This window comes from Artemia sp. Qi Xiang Cuo, chromosome 13 (assembly GCF_049724085.1).
Source record: "Artemia sp. Qi Xiang Cuo chromosome 13, ASM4972408v1, whole genome shotgun sequence".
In the NCBI taxonomy this organism is placed as follows: domain Eukaryota; kingdom Metazoa; phylum Arthropoda; class Branchiopoda; order Anostraca; family Artemiidae; genus Artemia; species Artemia sp. Qi Xiang Cuo.
This window is the reverse complement of record NC_142806.1, coordinates 45,914,426-45,936,911: the sequence shown is the minus strand read 5'-3', so window position 1 is coordinate 45,936,911 and position 22,486 is coordinate 45,914,426. Positions and strand designations below refer to the sequence as shown.

Here is a 22,486-nt window from a genome sequence, read left to right as displayed (position 1 = left end):
TTTTTATAGTTCATTTTGAATTTCTTTCATTGCAATGGAAGAGTTGGAATATTTCAGTAGTGTTTTGTTGTGCTTTACCTTGTCACAGTTACATTCTCTTAATTTTTAAAAGTTAATTTTGAATTTCTTACGTGAAATGCAAGAATTGTAATATTTCAGTAGTGTTTTGTCGTGGTTTACCATGTCACAGTTACATTTTCTTGATATTTCAAAGTTCATTTCGAATTTATTTCCTTGAAATATAAGAGTTGGAATGCTTCGGTAGTGGTTCGTAGTGGTTTACCTTGTCACAGTTACATTATCTTGATTTTTCAATGTTCATTTTCGATTTCCTTCCTTGAACTAAAAAATTTTTAATAAATAAGTATTTCTTTGTCATGGTTTACATTGTCACAGTTACATTCTGTTTTTTTTTCATAGTTCATTTTGAATTTCTTTCATTGAAATGCAAGAGTTGGAATATTTCAGTAGTGTTTTGTTGTGCTCTACCTTGTCACAGTTACATTCTCCTAATTTTTCTAAGTTCATTTTGAATATCTTTCGTGAAATGCAAGAATTGGAATATTTCAGTAGTGTCTTGTCGTGGTTTACCTTGTCACACCTACATTCTCATGATTTTTCAAATTTCATTTTGGATTTCTTTCGTTGAAATGCAAGAGTTGGAATATTTCAGTAGTGACTTGTTGTGATTTACCTTGTCACGGTTACATTCTCTTGATTTTTCGAAGTTCATTTTGAATTTCTTTCGTGAAATGCAAGAGTTGGAATATTTCAGTAGTGTTTTGTTGTGCTTTACCTTGTCACAGTTACATTCTGTTGATTTTCATAGTTCATTTTGAATTTCTTTCATTGAAATGCAAGAGTTGGAATATTTCAGTAGTTTTTTCTTGTGCTTTAACTTGTCACAGCTACATTCTCTTAATTTTTCAAAGTTCATTTTGAATTTCTTTCGTGAAATGCAAGAATTGGAAGATTTCAGTAGTGTCTTGTCGTGGTTTACCTTGTCACAGCTACATTCTCATGATTTTTCAAAGTTCAGTTTGGATTTCTTTCGTTGAAATGTAAGAGTTGGAATATTTCAGTAGTGACTTGTTGTGCTTTACCTTGTCGCAGTTACATTCTCTTGATTTTTCGTAGTTCATTTTGAATTTCTGTCGTGAAATGCAAGAGTTGGAATGTTTCAGTAGTGTTTTGTTGGGCTTTACCTTGTCACAGTTACATTCTGTTGATTTTCATAGTTCATTTTGAATTTCTTTCATTAAAATGCAAGAGTTAGAATATTTCAGTAGTGTTTTGTTGTGCTTTACCTTGTCACAGTTACATTTTCTTAATTTTTCGAAGTTCATTTTGAGTTTCTTTAGTGAAATGAAAGAATTCGAATATTGTTTCTTTAATTGAAGGTAAGGAGCAACTTCAAAAATAAAAAACGTACTGAAAATAGGCTGTTTCCAAAAGATTTAGGATTCAATTACATTAATGTTGCAAGTAAAAAGCTATGAGTTTTAGAAAACTTCTTGATTATCGAAAAATGAAGAAACACCCTCTAAAAGTCGACAGGAATGGGATTGTCTTGAGGAGGGAATTTTCCATGGAAGAGGTGGAGGGTATTTTTGCGTGAAAACAACTTCAACCTGCCCAGGCCCCCGCGATCAGAAATTAAATTATAAAAAAAGTTTTTTCAACTGAAAGTAAGGAGCAACATCAAAACTTAAAAACGGATAGAAAATAGAGGCTGTTTCCAAAAGATTTAGGATTCATTATCATTTTCAACTTTATTTTTTTTTTTCTTTTTGTACATATCTGAAAATGCCAAAATATGCTTACGGGTCTAGTAATTGTGCTCTGTGATTGGTCAGAGACACGATGTGGCTTTCTCACTGATATTCTTTGATTGGTTATCGACACTACCTAACCTATTGCATGCATTAAATCAATCGTTTTTACGCAGTGGAATGATAAACACTTAAGTCATATCTTAAGAAAAAAAAAGTGAAGATGGAACATTTTAATAGATTGTTTTCACATAACAAGGCTATTGTAGCATTGAATGCCGACAAGGAGAAGTATTTAAACTATGAAACAAGTACAAGTGGTAGCACTATTGGAAATGTATGCATGCATTGTCATGACAGTAAGGAATTAAATTTCTTTGGAATACCAAATAAATTCAACTCTTATGATGGTGGTTATGCGAGATTGAGATATCCAGAGATGATTGCGCTCATAGAGAATGCTACCATAAAAATAATTGTTGATGATAGAGGACAACTCCTTGCTACTACTGCAGGTAACACATTACCTACGGATACACCCAATCATCAGCTCTTGGGTATTAGCATTCACCGGTAGGCTAATAAGGTAAAGACTTACTCCACTAAAAACATCGTAAGACGTATCTTGTTTACTTTCTAAAACGGTTACCTATGTAAAAATAGTTTTTTAATCGACAGTGATATTTCCAGGAAAATTAAGATAGCATTATCAAAAAATATCACTACGGAATAAAAAGAAGAAACGATGAAAAACAAAGCACCCGCAAACGTTACTGGCATTGATCAAACAGTCTATGAATCAATTGTCGGATATGTTGAATAAAATATGCAAAGTCGACATAGCTTTATTTCATGTTTTAAGGTTAATTTAGACAAAGGTACGTGCGCGCACGTAACCTCGTCTAAATTAACCTAAGAAAATGAAATAAAGCTTCGTCAGCTTTGCATATTTTATTCAACATATCTGAAAATAGATGCAGAAATAGCATAGAGTTTGTTGCTTACTTACTCACATTTTTTTTCATAATTTCTTGAATTAAATTTCTGTATTGTGCATCCAAATGGGGAATTCAAGAAAGAGAGTTTGTTACTTACTTGCGATTTTTTCATAATTTCTTGAATAAAGTATCTGTATTGTGTATCCAAGGGGTGACTTCAAGAAAGTGTGTTACTTACTTACAAATATTTTCATATTTTCTTGAATGAAATGTCTTCTTTGTGTATTCAAGAGGTGAATTCAAGAAAGAGTTGGTTACTTACTTACTTACCTACTTACAATTTTTTCATAATGACATAATAACATATAGAACACCGAATGCTGATAAGTAATTAATTCATTTTGATATCGAGATTTTGTCAAATTTCCCTACTGTCTCCGACAATAGATGTGTGCACATTCCGTTTCTCACATATCCGATTTTGTAATAGACACGCTAAACTTTTTATATGCTAGCTTACTCTAAAAACAATGAAAACAACAATGTAATGCATAATATATTTTTAATGAAATAATGCTGTGTAGAATATTAATACAAAATTACATTATGATACATGGTCATACACACGTTCACTCTTAAACATCCAGAAACGATGGTCTCATGATATGGAATAGTTTTTACCATGTTTAATGCATTTATAACGATCAGGTATGATCTTAGGTATCCAGTGCGCGAAGAACCTGACCTCGTCTTCAGGACGATGATAAACCCCTTCAAATTTAGGACACTTAAATTCTTCTAGATTGAAAAGTGGAATCCTAGGGTCACACTTTTGAATTATAACTTTATCTGTAGGTACATTACCCTTTACATAGAGTGCTTCAATCCCGAAAAAGCTGCAAATTTCACTGACTTCCTCCTGGACATTTCTCAGTTCCAGACCACTATTATTAAGTGGTGTAATCACTCTATCGTAGAATCCCAGTCTGTTTATACGATGTAATGTAGTACTCCACAAGCTTTTATCATACTCATACATGTTGTAGTTCACTATCCAATGATAACAGTCAATTTCTTCAAGTTCCATTGACAATAATAAAAATGCACATTCAAATATAACACCATAAGATGATTTTTTCAAACCGATAAATTCTGTGTCATAGAGTCCTATCATCTTGGAAGGTATTAATGTAGTTGTTAAGAAGAGAAATACATCATCAAACTTTTATACCTTCGCTCAAGGTCGAATGGAGCTATGGCTAAGAGGGATGACTCCTAAAAGCATCTGAATTCATTTTGGGGAGGATTCATAAAACCCTAAGAATTCATTGCGGAGAGGAGTCATAGAAATCTCGATATCTATTTCACTACAATGAAGTATTGAAGTTACATATTTTTTATAATTTCTACATTGTATATGCAATAAGTGAATTAAAGAACGATATTTTGCCGTTTTAAGATACGTACAAAAGAAAAAGATAAAAAAAAAATAAAGTTGAATTATTACGAAGTTAAAAAAAAAAGTTTGTTTTATGAAAAAAAATTCATTGAATTAGAACCATCAGTCCTCATCATTATGATGAGGACTTAAGTTTTACATTTGAACTAGAGAATTGTATTTTCCATAATTTTCTTACAAGAAACTAGAGTTTACGGTCAAAAAACCCTTATTAGCTCAGATTTTAAGGTAATAGTTTTATTTTTCGATCCAAAAATAGACTTAAGTTTAACATTTGAATCAGGAGATTTTAGTTTCCGTAATTTTCGTACAAGAAACTATATTTAAAGGTCAAAAAACCCTTAACGGCTGTGATTCTACGAGAAATGTGGATTGGATAGAATAAGAACGCAGATTCATTTCCGTTCGCCCCCAATAATTAAATGGACGATCTAGACGTTTGATATGCTAGTTTACTCTAAAAAATAATGAACATATAACACTATAATATTTTTAATGAAATAGTGCTATTTAGAATAGTGATACAAAAATATATTATGATACATTATTAATATCAACGATTAACTTTGGACATTTTGAATCTGTTCCATAAAATAGTTCACCATGTTCTCTCTTGTTAATGGAGTTATTGTCTTCTCTTAGTTCGTAATCAGTAGAATAGTCATTATTCCACTTTGAATCATACACAATTTTTATTGGTGTCTCATGAACAAGCTCAATAAGCTTTTCGTCTTTGGTATTATTTGATTCATTGACTGTTTGATTAATGTCAGTAACGTTTGTGAGTGCTTTGGTTTTCATCGTTTCTGCTATTTAGTCCGTAGTTATATTTTTTGACAATGCTATCTTAATTTTTATGCCAATATCACTGTCTATTAAAACATTATTTTTACACAGGTAAAAGTCTCAGAACGTAAACAAGATATGGTTTACGATATTAGTAGCAGAGTAAGCCTTTCTTTTATTAGCCTTCCGTTGAATGCTAATACCCGAAAGCTGATGATTGGGTGTATCCGTAGGTAATGTGTTACCTGCAGCAGTAGCAAGGAGTTGTGCTCTATCATCAACAATTATTTTTATGTTAGCATTCTCTTTGAGCGCAATCATCTCTGGAGATCTCAATCTCGCATAACCACGATCATAACATTTGAATTTTTTCGGTATTCCAAAGAAATTTAATTCCTTACTGTCATGACAATGCATGCATACATTTCCAATAGTGCTACCACTTGTACTTGTTTCATAGTTTAAATACTTCTCCTTGTCGGCATTCAATGCTACAATAACCTTGTTATGTGAACACTCTATTAAAATTTTCCATCTTCACTTTTTTTTTTAAAGATATGACATGTGTTTATCGTTCCACTGCGTAAAAAAGACTGATTTAATATATGCAATAGACTAGATACTGTCTATAAACGGTCATAGAATACCAGTGGGAAAGGCACATCGTGTCTTTGGTCAATCATATAGCACAATTGTTAGACCCGTAGGGATATTTTGAAATTTTAAGATATTTACAAAAAGAAAAAAAAAATAAATAAAGTTGAAAATGTTAATAAATCCTAAATCTTTTGGAAACAGCCTCTATTTTCTGTCCGTTTTTTAGTTTTGATGTTGCTCCTTACTTTCAGTTGAAGAAACTTTTTTATAATTTAATTTCTGATCGCGGGGGGCTGGGCATGGTTGAAGTTGTTTTCACGTAAAAATACCCTCCACCTCTTCCATGGAAAATTCCACCCCCCCTCAAAACAATCCCATTCATGTCGACTTTTGGAAGGTGTTTCTTCATTTTTCGATAATCAGGCAATTTTCTCAAACTCATAGCTTTTGACTGGCAACACTAAATTCAATGAATCCTAAATCTTTTGGAAACAGCCTATACTTTCTGTCCGTCTTTAAGTTTTGATGTTGCTCCTTACCTTCAGTTGAAGAAACGATATTCGAATTCTTTTATTTCACGAAAGAAATTCAAAATGAGCTTTGAAAAAGTACGAGAATGTAACCTTGACAAGGTAAAGCACAACAAAACACTACTGAAATATTCCAACTCTTGCATTTCAATGAAAGAAATTCAAAATGAACTATGAAAATCAAGAGAATGTAACTGTGTCAAGGTAAAACACAACAAAACACTACTGAAATATTCCGACTCTTGCATTTCACGACAGAAATTCAAAAAGAACTTAGAAAAATAAAGAGAATGTAACTGTGACAAGGTAAAGCACAACACGTCACTGCTGAAATATTCCAAGTCTTGCATTTCAATGAAAGAAATCCAAAATGAACTTTGAAAAATCATGAAAATGTAGCCGTGACAAGGTAAACCACGACAAGACACTACTGAAATATTCCAATTCTTGCATTTCACGAAAGAAATTCAAAATGAACTTTGAAAAATTAACAGAATGTAACTGTGACAAGGTGAAGCACAACAAAACACTACTGAAATATTCCAACTCTTGCATTTCAATGAAAGAAATTCAAAATGAACTATGAAAAATCAACAGAATGTAACTGTGACAAGGTAAAGCACAACAAAACACTACTGAAATATTCCAACTCTTAGGTTTCACGACAGAAATTCAAAATGAACTTCGAAAAATCAAGAGAATGTAACCGTGACAAGGTAAATCACAACAAGTCACTACTGAAATATTCCAACTCTTGCATTTCAATGAAAGAAATCCCAAATGAACTTTGAAAAATCATGAGAATGTAGGTTTGACAAGGTAAACCACGACAAGACACTACTGAAAAATTCCAATTCTTGCATTTCACGAAAGAAATTCAAAATGAACTTTGAAAAATTAAGAGAATGTAACTGTGACAAGGTAAAGCACAACAAAACCCTAGGGAAATATTCCAACTCTTGCATTTCAATGACAGAAATTCAACATGAAATATAAAAATCAACAGAATGTAACTGTGACAAGGTAAAGCACAACAAAACACTAGTGAAATATTCCAACTCTTGCATTTCAAGGAAAGAAATCCAAAATGAAATTTGAAAAATCAAGAGAATGTAACTGTGACAAGGTGAACCACGACAAAACACTACCGAAGCTTTCCAACTCTTGTATTTCACGAAAGAAATTCCAAAAGAACTTTGAAAAATCAAGAGAATGTAACTGTGACATGGTAAACCACGACAAAACACTACTGAAATATTCCAATTCTTGCATTTCACGAAAGAAATTCAAAATGAACTTTGAAAAATTTAGAGAATGTAACTGTGACAAGGTAAAGCACAACAAAACACTACTGAAATATTCCAACTCTTGCATTTCAATGAAAGAAATTCAAAATGAACTATGAAAATCAACAGAATGTAACTGTGACAAGGTAGAGCACAACAAAACACTACTGAAATATTCCAACTCTTGCATTTTACGACAGAAATTCAAAACGAACTTCGAAAAATCTAGAAAATTTAATTGTTACAATGAAAATAACAACATGAAAATAATGAAATATTACAACTCTCGCTTTTCAAAGAAAGAAATCAGAAATTAAATATAAAATAAAATTATAATTTATACTTGAAACTGAAAAACACGAAAAGACCCTACTTAAATATTCCTATTCTTGCACTTCACGAAAGAAATTCAAAATGAACTTTGAAAAATTAAGAGAATGTAAATGTAACAAGGTAAAGCACAACAAAACACTACTGAAATATTCCAACTCTTGCATTTCAATGAAAGAAATTCAAAATGAACTATGAAAATCAACAGAATGTAAATGTGGCAAGGTAAAACACAACAAAACACTACTGAAATATTCCAACTCTTGCGTTTCACGACAGAAATTCAAAATGAACTTCGAAAAATCAAGAGAATGTAACCGTGACAAGGTAAATCACAACAAGTCACTACTGAAATACTCCAACTCTTGCATTTCAACGAAAGAAATCCAAAATGAAATTTGAAAAATCATGAGAATGTAGGTGTGACAAGGTAAACCACTACAAGACACTACTGAAAAATTCCAATTCTTGCATTTCACGAAAGAAATTCAAAATGAACTTTGAAAAATTAAGAGAATGTAACCGTGACAAGGTAAAGCACAACAAAACACTACTGAAATATTCCAACTCTTGCATTTCAATGAAAGAAATTCAAAATGAACTATGAAAATCAAGAGAATGTAACTCTGACAAGGTAAACCACAACAAAACACTACTGAAATATTCCGAATATTGTATTTCAAGGAAAGAAATCCAAAATGAACTCCTAAAAATCAATAGAATGTAACTGTGGCAAGGTAAACCCCGACAAATCACTACCGAATCATTCCAACTCTTGCATTTGACGAAAGAAATTCAAAAAGAACTTTGAAAAATCAAGAGAATGTAACTGTGACAAAGTAAACCACGACAAGACACTACTTAAATATTCCAACTCTTGCATTTCACTATAGAAATTCAAAATGAACTTAGAATAATTAAGAGAATTTAACTGTGACAAGGTAAATCACAACAAAGCACTAGTGAAATATTCCAACTCTTGCATTTCAATGAAAGAAATTCAAAATGAACTATGAAAATCAACAGAATGTAACTGTGACAAGGTAAAGCACAACAAAACACTACTGAAATATTCCAACTCTTGCATTTCACGACAGAAATTCAAAATGAACTTAGAAAAATCAAGAGAATGTAACTGTGACAAGGTAAAGCACAACAAGTCACTTATGAAATATTCCAACTTGCATTTCAACGAAAGAAATCCAAAATGAACTTTGAAAAATCATGAGAATGTAGCTCTGACAAGGTAAACCACGACAAAACACTACTGAAATATTCCAATTCTTGCATTTCACGAAATAAATTCAAAATGAACATCGAAAAATCAAGAGAATGTAACTGTGACAAGGTAAAGCACAACAAGACACTACTGAAATATTCCAACTCTTGCATTTAAACGAAAGAAATTCAAAATGAACTATGAAAATCAACATAATGTAACTGTGACAAGATAAAACACAACAAAACACTACTGAAATATTCCAACTCTTGCATTTTACGACAGAAATTCAAAATGAACTTCTAAAAATCAAGAGAATGTAACTGTGACAAGGTAAAGCACAACAAGTCACTACTGAAATATTCCAACTCTTGCATTTCAACGAAATAAATCCAAAATTAAATTTGAAAAAACATGAGAATGTAGCTGTGACAAGGTAAACCACGACAAGACACTACTAAAATATTCCAACTCTTGCATTTCAAGGAAGAAATTCAAAATAAACTATGAAAAATCAAGAGAATGTAACTGTGACTAGGTAAAGCACAACAAAATACTACAGAAATATTCAAACTATTGCATTTCTACAAAAGAAATCCAAAATTAACTTCGAAAAATCACGAGAATGTAACTGTGACAAGGTAAAGCACAACAAGACACTAGTGAAATATTCCAAATCTTGTATTTCAACGAAAGAAATCCAAAATGAACTTTGAAAAATCAAAAGAATGTAACTGTGACAAGGTAAACCACCAAAAAATACTAGTTAAATATTCCAACTCATTCATTTCAACGAAATAAACTCAAAATTAACTTTGAAAATCAACAAAATGTAACTATGACACAGTAAACCACAACAAAGCACTACTGAAATATTCCAACTCTTGCATTTCACGAATGGTATTCAAAATGAACTTTTGAAAAATCAGGAGAATGTAACTGTGACAAGTTAAAGCACAACAAAACACTGCTGAAATATTCCAATTCTTGCATTTCACGAAAGAAATTCAAAATGAACTTTGAAAAATCATGAGAATGTAGCTCTGACAAGGTAAACCACGACAAGACACTACTGAAATATTCCAATTCTTGCATTTCAAGAAAGAAATTCAAAATGAACTTTTGAAAAATCAAGAGAATGTAACTGTGACAAGGTAAAGCACAACAAAACATTACTGAAATATTCCAATTCTTGCATTTCACGAAAGAAATTCAAAATGAACTATGAAAATCAACAGAATGTAACTGTGACAAGGTAAAGCACAACAAAACACTACTGATATATTCGAAATCTTGCATTTCACGACAGAAATTCAAAATGAGCATCGAAAAATCAAGAGAATGTAACTGTGACAAGGTAAAGCACAACAAGTCACTACTGAAATATTCCAACTCTTGTATTTCAACGAAAGAAATCCAAAATGAACTTTGAAAAATCATGAGAATGTAACCGTGACAAGGTAAACCACGACAAGATACTACTGAAATATTCCAACTCTTGCATTTAAAGGAAGAAATCCAAAAAGAACTTTGAAAAATCAAGAGAATGTAACAGTGACAAGGTAAAGCACAACAAAACACTACTGAAATGTTACAACTCTTGAATTTCAACGAAAGAAATCCAAAATGAAAATTTAAAAATCAAGAGAATGTAACAATGAAAAGGTAAAGCACAACGAAACACAATTCAAATATTCAAACTGTGGCATTTAAACAAAATAAATCCAAAATGAACTTTGTATAATCAATAGAGTGTAGCATTCACAAAGTAAAGAACATCGAAAAATTACTGAAATATTCCAACTCTTGCATTTCAACGAAAGAAATCCAAAATGAACTTTGAAAAATCAAAAGAATGTAACTGTGACAAGGTAAACCACAACAAAACACTACTGAAATATTCCAACTCTTGCATTTCACGAAAGAAATTCAAAATGAACTTTGAAAATCAACAGAATGTAACTCTGACAAAGTAAAGCACAACAAAGCACTACTGAAATATTCCAACTCTTGCATTTCACGAAAGATATTCAAAATGAACTTTTGAAAAATCAAGAGAATGTAACTGTGACAAGGTAAAGCACAACAAAACACTACTGAAATATTCCAACTCTTGCATTTCACGAAAGAAATTCAAAATGAACTTTGAAAATCAACAGAATGTAACTGTGACAGAGTAAAGCACAACAAAGCACTACTGAAATATTCCAACTCTTGCATTTCACGAAAGATATTCAAAATGAACTTTTGAAAAATCAAGAGAATGTAACTGTGACAAAGTAAAGCACAACAAAACACTACTGAAATATTCCAATTCTTGCATTTCACGAAAGATATTCAAAATGAACAATTCCTATACGACCCATAGAATCCATTTTCGCTAGCAAGTCGGCCCACAGTACAGCAATTACGACCCATAGAATCCATTTTCGCTAGCAAGTCGGCCCACAGTACAGTAATTTGATATGCGTAGCCTACTGCCAGGAACCAGTGGGGGAATCCTCGCTCGTAATTGCTAATCACCTTAGCCCTTTTATCCATCGTTAAGTACATGCTCCAAAACTATTTTATTCAGAGATTTCACGTTAAAAGATTATCCAATCACTAATTACCCCTTTTTTGCAAATGTCAATCAAACGCCAAGGAACGTAATTTCCCCGAACACGTCAAACTGTTTCCACAGACTTCAAAAATGGAACTATGGATAACACATGGGTGATTGACAGCTTTCCCTAAAAAAACATTCCTAAATACGCGATTTGACAATCTCTAGTTTTTTCATTGTGCAATTCTTATAAAAAACAAAAACCTTGCCAACTTTTAGAATATTCACATGTAAGTCTAATGTCTCAGGCATGGGTTTTCCTTGCGCAATTCCAACGTATATTTTCATGTAGGTTTTCAATCTATTACACTTTTGACCATATTCTTGTATGGTTGAAACTGTACGGTTGAAACTGTATGGTTGAAAGTGCCTAATAGGTTACTACTAGTGTAAAGAGCGAGTATTGAGGAGGAGCAACCCCTTCATATACTTAATGATTTCTGTTCGGTTTAATGTTGCTCCTTACTTTCAGTTGAAAAAACTTATTATTTTTATTTAATGACAATTAGCAAGTTTGAATTGCAACGACGTTGTCACTTCTACCTTCACGAATCGTATGGTTGGTCTTGGATTAGTTGAAAAAGAACCATACGTTTTAAAAACTGTCTATTTTGAAAAAAAGCCTCTTAATGCTCTTAAAAATGCATTTCCATTCAACATATGATACATATTTTGTGCATCAGCGGGCTCTAAAACTTTTTTAAGACTAGTCTCTTGTACTCACTTGCATTATATGCCCTACGAATGATCCTTGCCCATGCTGAGTACAGTGGTTTAAAATGTCATGAACTAAGCCACATCATATCAAGGCTCTTGAGAACATCATACTCACTTGGAACTCTATCAACGCTTTACTTTATATTGGACTTGAGTGGAATCATCGTAATTTATTTGCAGCTCTTCTTTTACACATGGAAACTTCTGCAGATACTCGTATTTAGTATGTTGTGAAAACTAAGATACAACTCTGCATTCCATAGTTGTTTTTTTTCTTCGATGCAAAATAAGACAATTTGGTACATGTTAAGAATCCGGTAAGTACACGAAAAGGGAAGTTTCGTTAATGCTAGTGGAATAAAACAGAATGGGATGAAATACAATAGTTTATGAGCAAAATTGGGCTATATATTTGCACATTAGGGGGGGGGTGCGGGTAAAGCATAGCATATATTAAATACGTAACGTAACCTAATCCAACCCGGGCACCTTTTAGTCCCCCTAAACCCCAAAAACCTAAAGTTTAAATATAGTTCCTGGAGTGAGAAACCCTTTGTTTATACATTGTCTCATTTGAAATACCGGGTATCTTCGCAATACAATTATCGCGTACTTACGGGATTCTTAACAAGTACCAACAATTTTTCTGCTATGTGATCTATTCAATTGAAGGTACTTGTGTGATAAACCCTCTACCGCTCAAGTTGTTCATTCATTGACGCATTGGAGAACCTGTTTTTTTGCTAGTTTATTTTTCAGCTTAGCGTGACACAAGACAGAGAGAAGTGACAGAATAGATGGAAAATATATAATTTGGGCTATATATTTATACATTAGGAGCAAATTAGGAGGTAAATTATTGGACAGTGTGAAGATAGAAAACAATTCTTACTACATAATATGCAGAATAGTTGTACCTAACACATTAGGCATGCAGACCCGCTATACTTAATACTTTCGCATTTTTCTCAGAAATCTGTTGAGAAATTGTCAAATAGATTAGATTATAAAATAAAGAAGAAGAAGCAATTGTACCATTATTTCTTAACCCCGAAGCTAAGCAGAGTAATATTTTATTGAAATGGAACGTAAATCTCTAACATAAGTAAATTTGAATTAGTGAAAACGAAACACTGTACACTTGACACAAATATTAGCGGTAGATTAGTTCCTCTTGTATTTTATTTGAAAAAGCGCATAATATATAACGGATGTCAAATATATTCACCATGTTAATTTATTAATTTTTAATGATTTGCTAGATATGTTCAACTGGAATACAGATATCAGCCGAAACCTTGCACAAGAGATAATTAAATACATTTTTTGTCCTTGCTCAGAAATTTTCTCAGCAAAAACTTAAAATGGAAAGCTGCTTAGATGTTTCTTTAATTTACTTATCCTTCTTCAGTGGGAAATATGTATGATCATTTTCCATGCAAAATCATAATTTCAAACTCCAATTACTCAAAACTTGTTTTTTGTGAGGAATGTGTTTTGATTTGGTGCAGCTGTATTGTTATATACTGCAGTTTCTACAACACTTCAGAATCATAAACAGATATCGATTACATTAGTGACTAGCTCAATTTCAAAGAAAGATGTTATGACCTTTGCTTGGCCTATATCTTAGAACAAGGTATATATTTATCTTGTCATGTACAACACAAAAAAACAAATCGATGCTCAATCATCAGTTGAGAAAGAGTCGTGAAAATGTTATAGTGATCTTTCTCCTTTTGACGTATAGAACGTATAGACGTATAGAAGTCTTTTTTAAATCCATCATTCTCATTACCAATCACTTTTAGACAATTCAAAAGTTTGATATTATCTGAACTACTGTTGATGTCGGACACATTGCTCCTAGTTTTTTTTTTTTTTTTTTTTTTTTTTTTTTTTTTTTCTAAGGTTTCGAAACATGGTTTCAGTTTATTGTAATCAATTTGGCAAGGGTTAAAATTGGGTTTAGTCTAAAAGTCTAAGAGTTGTCAAGATATTTCGCGGTTTCCTGCCTCTTTTGGCAAAGCGTTTTGTTAGAAGGATAAATGAATTAAAAATTTATCCAAGCAGCAAATATTTTTTTTACGGGTCCGAAAGTGCAGCCATCTTCAATTACAAGCCACTTGTGTTTTCAATAGCATTTAAACTGTCAGTATAATTATTTTTGAGTTTCTTTTTACTCAGTTGTGAGGATCTTCGGTATTACTTCTGTATACCCTTTGTGCCTTTGAAAACTACCAAGTGCACATTTTCCTTATGCATTCTTTATCAGTTCGTTCGGTTTCACATTGCAGCAACAGTTAATCGACGGTGAGACGGTGTCAGATAACCCTTTTTTCAATGTTTAACCGATTTTTGACAGATAAGGGTGTCTCGATCGTTTTGTCAACTCCAGTGCCTTCTTCGTCTTGTAAGCGCTTATTCAATCAAAATTCACACATGTGACGAAAATTCATTGTCATATACTCTTTACAAAGTTTCTGTTTGTGTATCACTTTTCCTGTAAAACAATAAACCCTATAAAACGAAAAGCCAGGCGAACATTTCTACAGAAACAAGAGAAGTGGCAGTCACAAGAGGAGGCTTAACGCTACATAGCTGTTGATTGACAAGTCAACATGCAAAATATTAAAGAACAGGCTAAAAACTTGAAAAAATGGAGAAAAAATTTAGATAAGATGAGTCAAGAAAATCTCACAGGGTTTTAAAACAAAAACTCGTTCACGAAATTCGTAAAAAAAAATTGAATAATAGTATTCGCCTAAAAAGCATCAAAATATCATAAACGTATGTAAAGCAAATAGAACATTATAAGTGTGCATATAATATAAAGGCAAATTCGCAAATTCACTATAAAAATAGAAAAAAATACTTAGATTAAAACTTAAAAAGGAGTAACTTCAACTAGAACATAAAAGGGGATATACTTTGGCTCAGTTCGTCTAGTGGAATCAGTCTCGTCATGTGAACGATGCCTTTTTTACACATGCAACATTTACAATCGTAGGGGCTCCAACTAGTTTTTCTTTCGGGAGAAGGGGCTGTGAAAAGAACAATAAGCTGTCAAGATAAATAATAAATTGCTTTTCAGTGACAGATTTTCTTAAAATTCCTTTTTAAAGCTTATCAAACAGTTCATGGTAACGAACTGTAAGTAAGGAGCGACCCGGCTCAATGGTAACCGAAACTCTAAAAAACGGAATTTTGATACCAATAGATACATCAAAAGAATCAGATTTTAATGCTGATTTCAAATATATAATCAAGTTTAATCTTACCTATCAAAAGTTACGCGCCTGAGAAAATTTGGCTGATTTTCGAAAAAAGTCGGAAAGACCCCCTAAAAATTATAGAACCTTAATAAAATCACACCATCATATTCAGCGTATCAGAGAACCCTACTGTAGAGGATTCAAGCTCCTATCTGCAAAAATGTGGAATTTTACATTTTTTGCCAGAAGAAAGATCACGGATGCGTGTTTTTTTTTGTTTTTTTTCCAGGGGTGATCGTATAGACCCAGTGGTCCTAGAATATCGCGGAAGGGCTCATTCGAATAGAAACTAAAAATTATAGTGCCCTTCCTAAGTGAACAAAAAATGGAGGGCAACTAGGTCCCCTTCCACGCTAATTTTTTTCCCAAAGTCATCCGATCAAAATTTTCAGATAGCCATTTTGTTCAGCACGGTCGAAAATATTTTAAGTATGTCTTTTAGGATGACTTAATCCCCCAAAGCCCCCAGGGGGAGGGCTGAAAGTTATAAACTTTACCCAATGTTAACATACAGTATTGGTTATTGGGAAGTATACAGAAGTTTTCAGGGGGAACTTTTTCTGGTAGTGGTGGGTGGGGGTGGGTCGGGGGTTATATGGGAGGATCTTTTCATGAAGGAAGTTCTCATGGGGGAAGGGACATTGCTATGAAGGGGGCGCCGGATTTACCATCATTATTTTAAAAAAAAACTGAAATTAAAAATAAAAAAACCAGTTTTTCAACTGAAAGTAAGGAGTAATATGAAAACTTAAAGCGAACAAAAAAAATATTAGCTATATGATTGGGTTCACCTTCTAGTCAATGCCTCGCTCTTTAAGCCAAAGATTTTTTAGTACTTTCATAAGAGCTATTTATTCTAATTAACGGCCTTTGTGATTAAGGGGTCATTTTTAAAGACTTGGAACAGAATTCGAACTTTAGCGTAAAGAGCAAGGTATTGACTAGGGGACGAACCCCCTAATATACGTATTAAAAATCTATAAACATAGAAGTTCGTTACGCAAGTTAATTCGTAAGTTACGTATATTCATTACTAATAACAAGGTTCGTAAATAAAGTTAAACAACTTTCGAGAAAGCCATTTAAGCAAAAAAGTTAATTTTAATATACAAACTTTGGTTTAATTATTCATGTATGATGACCAAAGGAAAAACCAGAATTAATTCAAAAACATTAACAAATAAAATAAAAAAAAACAAGTTTTTTTTAACTGAAGTTAAGGAACGTCGTTAAAATTTAAAACAAATAGAAATTATTCTGTATAGAAAAAGGGCTGTCCCCTCCTTAACGCCTCGGTCTTTACGCTAAAGTTTGACTTTCTCACAACTCAATTTTTTTTTTTTTAAACAATAAAATTTTGTTTTAATTGCAAATTTTTTTAATTAACTTTAACGAAATTCACACCATCAGATTCAGCTTATCAGCGAACATTATTAAAGAAGCTTCAAATTCCTATCTGCAAAAATGTGGAATTTTGCATTTTTATTTAACTTTAACGAAAATTACACCATAACATTCAGCTTATTAGAGAGCTCTATTAAAGAAGTTTAAAGCTCCTATCTGCAAAAAAGTGGAAATTTTCCTTTTTTGCTCGAAGAAAGATCACGATGCGTGCCCTCCAAAAAATGGATGGCAACAAGGCCTCCTCTCACACTATCCTTTTCCCCAAAGTCACCCAATTAAAATTTTGAGATAGCCATTTTGTTCAGCATAGTTGAAAATTTAATAGATATGTCTTTAAGGATGACTTAATCCCCCCACAGTTCCCAGGGGAAGGGCTGCAAGATATGAACTTTGCCAATTGCTTACATATTGTATTGGTTATTGGGAAGTATACGGACATTTTCTGTACGGTTTGTTTTCTGGTGGGGGGGGGGCTGGAGGAGGGGGTTTCTCGGGAGAATCTTTCCTTGGAGGATGTTTCTTTGGGGTAAGGGACATTTCTATGAAGGGTGCGCCGGATTTCCAAGCATTATTTAAAAAACGATCAGAAATTAAATTAAAAAAGAACAAGTTTTTTCAACTGAAAGTAAGAAGCAACATTAGAACTTAAAACGAGCAGAAATTATTACGTATATGAGGGGGTTCTCCCCCAAGTCAATACCTCGCTCTTTACGCTACAGTTTTTTTTAGTGCTTTCAAAAGAGCTATCTATTCTAATTAAACGGCCTTTGTGATTCAGGTGTTTTTTAATAAAATTTTTTTTAAATTTTAACGTAAAGAGCGTGGTATTGACTAAGGGGACAACCCCCTCATATACGTAATAACATATACGTAATAAAAATAAAAAAAAGCGATACGGCTCAATAGTAATCGAAACTTTTAAAAACGGAATTTTGATGTCAATAGATGTATCAAAAGAATGGGCTTTTAATGCTGATTCTAAATATATACATTTTATTAAGTTTAGTATTACTCATCAATGGCTACGAGCCTGAGAAAATTTACCTGATTTTAAAGAGGGAGGAAGCATTCCCTACAAGTGAAAGAATTTTAATGAAAATCCCACTGTCAGATTCAGCGTATCACAAAACCCTATTACATAGGTTTCAAGCTCATATCTGCAAAAATCTGCAACTATGTCTGCAACGTATTTTTTGCCAGAAGAAAAATATATGAATGTAGAAGTTCGTTACGTAAGTTAATTTGTAAATTACGTCAGAACCAAATTTAGAGACAGCAATTTAGCAAAAGAAGAGTAAATTTTTTATCCAAATTTTGTTTACTTATTCAATGACGGTGAGCCAAAAAAAGCTGCATTAACTAAAAAACGATCAGAAATTAAATAAAAAAAAACCAGTTTTTTAAACTGAAAGTAAGGAGCGACATTAAAACTTAAAACGAACAGAAATTATTCCGTATATGAAAGGGGCTGTCCCCTCCTCAACGCCTCGCTCTTTACGCTAATGTTTGACTCTGTCTCACAACTTTATTTTTTAAAAAAATAAAAAACTTTAGCGTAAAGAGCGAGGCGTTGAGGAGGGGACAGCCCCTTTCATATACGGAATAATTTCTGTTCGTTTTAAGTTTTAATGTCGCTCCTTACTTTCAGTTTAAAAAACTTGTTTTTTTTTTTATTTAATTGTCACTATAGGATGACGATCACCATTTGCTTGGTCGTTACTACTGTGCTAATGATGTGACATTAATTAAGTTTTTGGTTTTTTATAGGAAAAAAGAACATTAAAACGAAGTAAAGCTATTAATTAAGCCAAGCAGCTAATTCATGTTCATGGTTCTGTTTACCAGTCATGTCAAAAACAAAAAGAATTCAGTTCTGATAGCTCATGAAAACTAGCAACTTAACGGGTTGCTCTAGCTGTTACTGGATTTAAACGAGGTTTTTATTTAAAAAAAAAAACAACAACAAAATAAGTAAAATAAAAGAGTATGCAGTTGAATAATGTACAGCAAACTCATTGCTGTACACCAACTTGTGTTTGGTAGTATTCGTGCTAATATGAGAGAGATGTTTTTCATTTTTGTGCCCGTTCTTGCTTGCCGAATGTGAAGCAAATTTGTCTCTCGAAACTCATGGGGCGAGTCTTTGGACTACAATAAATGATCCTGAGAGAGAGTGCTGGATATGCCCTTTGGTTAGGCCACTGCCCTAACTACTACTATTTTGTACATATCTAGGAAGGGTGTACATAGATTTTTTCGGAGGAAGAGGAGATGGCTGTATAAATAATGTCTTCTTGTAGACTTTGTCCGAAATTCTAAAGGTCAATTTACGACACGAAGAAATGTTTTAATGGTAGGAGGCACAAAAATAGCCCTTTCCTAGAAACAGCCCTGTTGGCTAGGCTAGAACCAACCTAGTTTTTGATCACTTGGTTTATAGTTAAAATTTTTAACTATTTTACTTTGTTAATTTCCGATGGTCTCTAAGTTTTTTCTGCTGCTGATATTTCTTTTTTTTCTGATGTCGTTATCTTCTCCTTTTAGTTTTTTTTTCGTTTATCATGGTAATTACGAGTCTGTTAGCTGTGAAAGCAAAATAAAGTTAACTTCGTAGAACATAGCAAAAGGGAACCAGAGCCTTGAGAGGAAAAAACACAGATTTAACGGAACTACGCATACAATTTGTCACTATCTTAATTGAAACCATTGATTACACAATGAAAATACTCTCTCGGCTTCAAGCTTCATGTAACCATTGTATAACGTCACACGATTCTATTCAGAGCTGAAGATTAGTGATTGGCTGGTAGTTACCTGGGTAAATAATTGTATAGGTAAATGGTTTCTCTGACATTTGGTCTGAACCAAGCCTAAAAAATAAAATTGAGGCGAAACAGTAATATGGTGAATCCAGTCCTTTTACTTTTATTTGGAAAGCGAAGATGCTGTAACCTAGTTCAGACCCAATGATTTTTATTGCAATCATAAACACAATAATAATTCCTGCATTAGCTGAGATATTTTTGAAGCTACTAAAAATCTATGACAATTTCTTATCAGATGAATCGCATACATTGACGAATCAATCGCATAAAAAATGGCTTGTTTAATGCATTTTTTTTATATTCTCGAATTTATTTAATTGCACTGGACTTGTAACTGAAATGAATCGAAATGCCAATTATTCAATGCTTTCCTAATGTAGCTTTATAGAAATTTGTAGTAACATGTATATGGTCTTTGCTAACAACACTTAAGGTGTTGAAAGCGAATGTTGAAAGCGGCCTACAGAAAGCGAATTCGCTGACGCTAGGTGAATTCGTCTTCGTCAGGCGAATACTCTCCGCTTCGCGTGTGCAAAATTCGCAGTTCGCACCTTTCAACTCCGAGTCGAATTTTATTCGCACGATAGTTGAATTTTATTCGATTCGTAAGACGAAATACAATAAACTTCTAAAAACAAAAAAAAACAGACACCTAGCACTTTCTTGATCGTTTCGGCTTATCTCCCCAACGCCTTAAAGACACAAACATTAACAATCCACAAATCTTTTGTTTCTGTCTTTTAGAAATCATATTTGAAATTTCGCATTCTGTGAGGCTTACCACGCGAATTCGCTGTCGTGATGCGAACTCACGAATTCGTCTGCGGAAAAAATTTGCACCTAGCTTTAAGGTGTTCGAACCGTCTCTGGAAAATCGTTTCTAGGCATATTTTTCCTTTATATAAAAGAAAGTAACTACCACTTCAAACATGTTTATTAATTTGTGACAAAGTCCTTCATTTTATATTATGTTTTAGTATGCAACGGACCGAGAGGGATCGGTAAAAGGAGTTACAGTGACAAGACACAATATGATATCCCACTGCCGATCATTAACTGCTGCTTGTGGTTACACAGAAGGGGAGGTGATGATCTGTGTCGTCGATTTCAAACGTGAGTCTGGTCTCTGGCATGCCATCCAATCTGCAATACTCAATGGAATGCATATCATTTTTATCCCATATGCCCTGATGAAAATTCAACCTGCTGCGTGGATGCATATGGTCACTAAATTCAGAGGTGAGCATTTTAATAAAGGTTCTTTTATCTGTAGCATATTTTTCACTTCGTTCCGCGTAATTTCACAAGTAGAGTCGTTAATCAAATAAGAAGAGTTAGGGGCGTGAAAAAATGGAACAGGAAACACTTTTGCCAAATATTTGTTCCTGGACAACTAAGATATATTTGGTTCACCAACATATTAAGCCTATAGAACAAGCACAAAAAATTCGTACTCTGTGCGCATTCACTTTTTTTTGTCAGCTGCGCCAAAAAATAACCACGATCCTCTGAGTTTTTCGTGAGGTTTTTAATTTCTTTTCTTACGTTAGATTCAGAGCCAATTCGGCTTTCTTTTCCTTAAAAAAAAGTCCTTCAAGGGGAAAATGGGAATGCTCAGCAAATTGTGCAACTGTATAGGGGTGGAAATGCAAGACTTAGCTCAGAACTAACGAATAAAATTAAATTTATTGTTCTATAGCGTCAATTTCTGAACAGGACGTGAATGAGCCTATGATTTGATTGACGATCAAGTCAGTAAATTAACTAATTCTTATCGAAGAGTATCGCTGTATTGACGATTGTGAGGAAGTACGACGAAATGATAATAAGTAAACTATCAGAACGATGAAAATTGAATGGACTGCGAATTGGTTCAGACAGACATGATAATGGTCAAATTAGCAAGATTTTAATTGAGTTATGACGGAAGTAAGTTAACTAATGACAAATTCTGTCTTCTTTTTCCTGTTTTAAAAGACGACTACTGGATCGATGAATCATTTCAGTTTTAGGCCCGTACAAATTTTTCCGTGAAGATGAATTTCCTTTCGAAATGTATGGAAGATGAAGGTGTTAAGGACTTCTGATAAATTAAGAGGTACACTTCAAAGCTACTGTTCGAGGAGTTTCCTACAGAGGTCGTCAACTGTGTACAAGCAGGTACATCCCAAAAGAAAGTGTTGAAAGATCTCGTTTGTAAACCCATTCTCATTTGGCTGTAATTAGACTCTATGGTATGATAAGGTGTAACTGCTCTAGAAATATTGAACGCTCCATGCAAGTGAATTCTCAACAGCTCCGTTTTTCGCGATCATCATCAGCTATGAATTGCTCTTTGAATAAATATTTATTGCTAATTGTAATTTTTTTCCAAACTTTTGGAAGATCAGTCATTTAAGCACTCGCTTCAAAATAAGCACTCGATTCAAAGACTACTCATCCAAACTACTCGTCAGGTTGTATACAAAGAGCCACATCAAAAGGATGGAGTATGTTTTTTGATAAATGCATCGTAAATTTATGAAGCAAATTATTTGCCTAAAAGAGGCATGACTTGCTTGGTTTTATTTTAATTTCTACAAACTGTAGTCTACATTCGTATCTTGCATGTGTTTTTGATTAGCCATGTTTAAATAGATTGATTCCATCGAATTTTTTGCGTAACGCTTTATCAACACTTCAACTGTGTCTTAATGTGGCACATCAGGCACACACACAAGGTGGAGCCCTTCAACCCCCCTCC

General features: G+C 33.1%; 1 protein-coding gene across 3 annotated transcripts in view; it reads left to right on the top strand.

Moving 5' to 3' along the window:
- The window catches only part of DIP2 (disco-interacting protein 2), a 298,193-nt gene that overhangs the window by 211,861 nt on the left and 63,846 nt on the right, over positions 1-22,486 (top strand). For all 3 annotated transcript variants that reach the window (XM_089099548.1, XM_089099547.1, XM_089099546.1), the window contains one exon: positions 20,721-20,982. In XM_089099548.1, coding sequence (XP_088955674.1) covers positions 20,721-20,982 — 262 coding nt within the window. The remainder of the gene's footprint in view (positions 1-20,720; positions 20,983-22,486) is intronic.